Here is a 6,000-nt window from a genome sequence, read left to right as displayed (position 1 = left end):
AGCAGGAGGCCTATACTGTACACTCCAGCAACAAATACATGCACGTTTTGGCTCATGGTCACATCTAAAACCAGGATTTCACATTTCTGGGGTATAGTGATATTAAGAGCACATGATGCTACAAAAGTGGATTTTACTTACATCGCCACCCCCTCCACCTTTTCTCTGCCTATCACATCTAAAAATCTTGTAATTAGCAATGTCAACGTCCTTATCCATGATCAAATCATTTAACCAAGTCTCTGATAAAACAAGAATGTCTGTGTTCGTGTCATGCATCCAGATATCGATAAAGTCAATCTTTTACATCATACTTCGCACAATTAATTGTAACAAACCCATCCCTTCGCCAGACTTAAAAACAGCAGGGGTGTCCATATTTACTGTAACCAGGTCATAATGAACTTGATCATTAAGTAAGTCAGGAAATGTCATAGGAATAGAAATTAGATTGTCAAAGCTTGCCCCGATGGGCCTGCGGCTGCATCTATTTGGTGTCTGTTAAAAATACTATTGATATTAAGACAGGGATATTGTACATTTCCTTGACTTGACTAGGGTATTTCAACGTGAGGAATCCTTATTGAAAATTAGACGCTCATCCAGATGTTTAATTTCCTCAAGTAACGATCCTCTTCTTGGCAGCATTTAGTTCATGGCATTTGACACAGGTGAAGTTTTCATAAAAGTCGTTCACTCGGATGACGGTGAACATGGCATATAAAATGCATTTAATGGCTCTATGGTCGGCGATAGAGTCAAAGGAGTTTTCACTGCTTTATGCTGAAAGAACACCCTTTACTCAATTCAGCCATTTTGCTTGCTAGCCAACAGGCTACTAAAAGGCTACTAAAATGATCCAGGGACAAATATAGCGGTCCCAGCACTGTGGCAATCTGCATCGCTGGATCCAAAATAAATAATAAAACTGGATATAAAATACTAGATATAAAATAAAATTATATAATAATCATATAATTCAAAGTGTTCGCTAAAACCGTTTGTCAGAGAACCACCATGGCAGCATTCATCAGCTGTTTCCGATGATAAACCGAGAATGTGAGAAACCCGAGAATTCGTAGTTAATAAATTGTCCCTCTGATAATTGCAACAATATCTTACACTCAATTATAAGAAAAGCAACATCAACAAAGTCTATGCATCTTAAAACTATAGTTCACCGAAATTGCAGTTATTCATTTGTAATTTGGGTGAACTGTCCCTTTAATGTGAACTTCCTCTGACAGTGAGAGCGTCTGGGCAGTGCAGATCCTGAGTCATTTCCTTCCATGGCAAATGATAAACAATGCAATTTCCAGAATCCCTGCAGTGAGCTGTCATCCTGCTCTAACCGGTGGCTTATTTACCCTATTAGAATGTGTCATAAATTAGCAATACCTGAGGCATTAACCAAGGACTGACTTTTGTCCTCAGCGGGAGTGGGCATTAATTGGTGCAAATATGTGTCATAAATAAGACATATTTACTGTGATGTACTGTATTTCTCCAAACCGCCTCCAACTATAACAGCGACCCTTATAAAGCATCAGACTCATTTCCACTTACATATTATTAAAAAGCCAGCTGATGAGTTACAGAATTGTATCACCTAGATTTTAATGGTGTCTGGTGAAGTTCTTAATAATATACTAAGCGGACAATGTTATGAACCGGTGTAATTTTCAAACTTTTATTGGAGTGTTACAACCACACAGAGGAACATTTACAATGTAATTTTCCTACCTGAGTTTCTCATAATTTAAATCACATGGAAAGATTTGGCTTATCAACACAAAAGGTGAAATGAGCTTGACTAATAGACAATGTCTTTGATAGAAAACAAAAGCAAAGCAATCCCTCTGAAAACATATCACTGATAACCTTCCAAGGTGCTTGGGATGAACTCGTGACTTGAGTCAAAAGTGTATTTTGTCCATAGCAAAATTAATCAAACCTATAATTTCTCCAATGGTACAAAAACACAAAACATGAATAAAACTGTCATTTTACAAAAAAATCTCACATTTATTTATTTGTTAAACAAGTGTTGAACTTTACATTTGTCTTTATTGATGGGCCCCTTAATAGCATGTATACATAAAAAGAAGGACTATGTATACCAGTGCTGGAAAATATTACATTTTCCAATGTATAATCTTTTGAAAATATTTCAATAAATAAATGTCCATACCCAGGCAGAAGAAATACATGTATAATGAAAAAAAATGTATGGTAAAAAAAATTCTCGAGTGGCTGTTAGTCTTGAGTGGCCCATTTCTATGTCATGATTGTTTATCCGATTAGATTATTTAAATCAAATTCACCCCCCCAAAAATGGTATGGCATGACTTTTAGGTCACTGTTGTATTCCCACTTTACTAAAATAATGACCTTTTAGCAATATAAAATCATATAAATTTCAATGGACAACATACTGTATATGAATTCAGTATGCAAAAACACCACAAGTGGAAAAAATTTGTATGCATTAACCTTGTTCTTTGTAGACTTATTTTGTTTATCTGCTTTTTTTGTTCAAACATACGATAATGAATGATGTGTAAGAACTATAAACACATTTTATAACATATGTGCAACTTTTACACAATATTCTCTTCAAATGTTACATTTTCAATTAAAAGATTTCTTTATATTTACGGGTTTCCATGATTTTTATTTTACACTAGCAAAATATATATTAATTTTGCCATTTCCCTTGACAACAGCTCAATTGAGAAAATATAAGGCCTGGGGCTTGATTGCTAGTGGTTAATCCAACCTCCACGGTGATGGGGACAACTCTAGGATCCAGGACCTTATATTCCTAACTAATAGTCTGATCAGGAACACCATCAAACAAATAAGTCCTTATCCTGGTCCGAGAGCCTCATTTTGTATGTAATACGAAACAGGCTTGACAAGGATGGTGGGAGTGTATGTACAACCTTTGGCCAGAAAAAACTGCTGAACTGGAGTGGCCGATAACATTTTTTAAAATTGTTTTTTATATCCTTTTTTAAAATTCAACAGCAGCAGAATAATTAAATACAGAAATGGCATGTGTCTTAAATTGAACTCTGCATTTTATATACAGTCTGTTTAAAACTCCACTCCAGCAGTCGGGGTAATGTTGCACTGCCATCGCAGTGCACTTAAGTCTGTTGGTTTGTGAGGAGAATGGGGTGTGGCGAGTCTGGGGGGAGAGGAGCGACTGAGTGTGTGTGTGTGTGTGTGTATGTTGGGGGCTCTAAGGCTCTCTGAAAAAAACTTCCCCGGCATCTCTCAGAGTACAGTACTGTTTGTCCTCGAGGATGTCGGGACTGCGGACAGGGGACGATGATTTAAATATATTTTAAAGGCTTGTCACTAACTGCATCTGTCCTTCCCGTACATCTCCTTCAGGGATGCAGCCCTCTTTAGTAATAGGGATGATGTAACCGTCACTGTTTCCTCTACTTATCTGGTAGTACGCTTGGAGCTGGTGTCCTGCTCCTAAGTTAGGCATGCTCTTGTAGTAAACGTCCTCGTTCTCGCTCCTCTTAGAGGGGCTCGAGAGGTCCTCCAGCTCCTCCGCATCGGGGCTGCTCTCGGGGTATGGAGAGTCCCTTAGGGTGGGCATACTAGTGTACAAAGAGTCTCTGTTCGGGGACTGTAGGCTGTCCCCGTGCTCGTTGGTCGTGAGCTGGCTGACGTAGCTCTCCAAGCCCCCCTCAGTGGTCTTCACTCTCTTCTGCGGCTGGTACAGAAGTGAGTGAGTCCGCTGGGGGATGAGCGGAGCCTCCAGCTCCCGGTGGTGCAGCTCTATGCCCAGGCCCACCGGTGTGTTGATAGTGTGGCCGTGCACCAAAGATGAGGTGTCAGCCACGATGACGTCATCTTCGCTGCTGCTCCCGCCCACAACGTGCACCTTCTTGGACGACGGAGGAAGAGGAGCCCCCCGTTCCACACGGTGGTTGTGGCTCTTGTTGCAAGCCCGGAGGTTATTGTGCACCAGCTCCGATATTAGCATTTTTTCAAAGGCTGCGTCGTCCAGGCTGAGTCCGCAGTCCACCACCTGCACACTGTCGCCGTAGTCCCCGTTGCGAAGCGAGTAGCTATTGTTAAAGTTACCATTTAGCGGTAGAGTATCCATTGCACTGGTGTCCCTGGGATGGTTCAGTGTGTGTGAGTGTCCTGGAATGAGAAAACATATGAGGGGATTTACATTAGTCACAACCATTCTTCCCGAAAGCAATATGAAAAAAATGAGAAAAGTGGTTTAATGCTGTTCAGGACGCTGGAGATAATTTGGCACAAGACTAAGAATCAGCTGTACCATGTTACTAATTAGACAATCTGTAAGGAGAATGTGTATGCATGCATATACACAATGAACAATCATTTTACATTCTCAGTTATGGGGTAGTTTGGAAAATATTTGTATATCATGAACTAATACTTAAAGTATTATTATTTAAAGTATAAAATATTCTGCCTTTGACTCTCTAGTAACAAAGGGACAGACGTGATCCCAAACAACATTAAAAAACGTGAAAAGAAATCATGAAGATCACAACACACATGTCAGAGGTAAATGTACAGGGCCCGGTTTCCCAAAAGCATCTTAAGGCTAAGTTCATCATTAAAACCTTCGTAGGAGCATCGTTAAATCTCCGAGCCGTTTCCCAAAACCATCGTTACTAAAGATGATCTTGAAAACGTTTGGTATTTAACGACTGCCTCAGACCACTTGTAGAATAGCTAAGTACATCGTTAGATTATTTTCCCCCCTTCCGCGTCACTTGATACACAGAAGATCTCCCCTAAACACAAAATCAAGATGTTTATCTGTCTTTCTGTGACCGCTGAAAGCTTCAGAACGATGTGACAGTGACGACACATAGAAAGTTGCCCATTTCTTTGCATAACAAGCGATATAAAGACGCGTCAAATGAAAATTTAGATAACTGTATTAAGATAAATACAGTATAGGCTACATAGATCTATATATTTGAATGACATTTAAATACATTTTCATGTTAATTCAATTGAGTTTATTTTAGCTATTTGTACGCTACTGTCTGTCATTTTTGCCTCAATATATGTCATGATGTGTAACGTGCGCAATGATGTGAAGAATCTTGATTTAGTGCATTATTATAGGGTAAGCATTAGAATAAACCACCTCAATATTTGCAGTCATAGGTGATACTATCTCTCTACGAACTGATCCGTCGTCAGTATTGTGGAATAATTCTAATGTTAAGGTAAGTTTTGAATGGGAGAACGCTGATCTGAGAGCAGTGCTTCCTTTTTTCCCCCGATCCTTTCAGTTTCGACAAATGCCTCAACGATGCACTTAGCGAACATTCTCTCTGCGTGGTGTTTTGGGAAATGCATGTTACATTTTCGGCCGTTGTAGGAAAGATGCATCGTTAAAACACTCGTAAGCCTAAGTTCCATCACTATCAGAAAACCGGGCCTTGGTATGTAGCCACAAATGGGCAAGCTACGACATAGACAAGAAGTTGTCTAGCAACTCTTTGTTGGAGGTGACAGGGAAAAACAATGGGAAAATATGAATGTATACAGAAAGGAGAGTCATGGTCAACACGGACAGCCATCTTTCTCACTTCAGGGCCCACAAGCACCATCCGACATCACGACAGACAGCAGGTGGAGAGACTCACTTTGGACAACTCACATCATGTTTGTCTGTTCAGGCTATCTGGCCTAAGAGTAGCTGATGTACAAAAGAAAGTAAAATGATTTATTGTAACATGAAGAATCACTGAAAGGAAAAAAATTAAAACATAGCAACTTAGTTAGAGCAAGGGTTCAGCAAATTTGATTAACAAGCAATCAAAGCTTTTTTTAAAGATTAAATGCCACCAATTTTAATTTAAATTGTTTTAATGATTTTAATTTGTTTTGGCTGTATTTGTTAAATTGAGTGGTGTCTGGAGTTGTGTTTTTTTGTATTTTCTCTCAGGCAAGGTCAGAGTTAGCCGGCAGCCCTGC

The 6,000-nt window shown here is 39.4% G+C and overlaps 1 protein-coding gene across 12 annotated transcripts in view; it reads right to left on the bottom strand.

The window, feature by feature from the left end:
* Positions 1-1,676: 1,676 nt before the first annotated feature.
* Positions 1,677-6,000, bottom strand: part of adgrl2a (adhesion G protein-coupled receptor L2a) — a 199,614-nt gene continuing 195,290 nt past the window's right edge. For all 12 annotated transcript variants that reach the window (XM_024003753.2, XM_024003751.2, XM_024003759.2 and 9 more), the window contains one exon: positions 1,677-4,173. In XM_024003753.2, coding sequence (XP_023859521.1) covers positions 3,353-4,173 — 821 coding nt within the window. In that variant the 3' untranslated portion in view covers positions 1,677-3,352. The remainder of the gene's footprint in view (positions 4,174-6,000) is intronic.

The sequence above is a fragment of the Salvelinus sp. IW2-2015 genome, linkage group LG16 (genome assembly GCF_002910315.2).
Source record: "Salvelinus sp. IW2-2015 linkage group LG16, ASM291031v2, whole genome shotgun sequence".
Lineage (NCBI taxonomy): Eukaryota > Metazoa > Chordata > Actinopteri > Salmoniformes > Salmonidae > Salvelinus > Salvelinus sp. IW2-2015.
The sequence above is the reverse complement of the archived record's forward strand: the minus strand, read 5'-3'. Positions and strand labels throughout refer to the sequence as shown.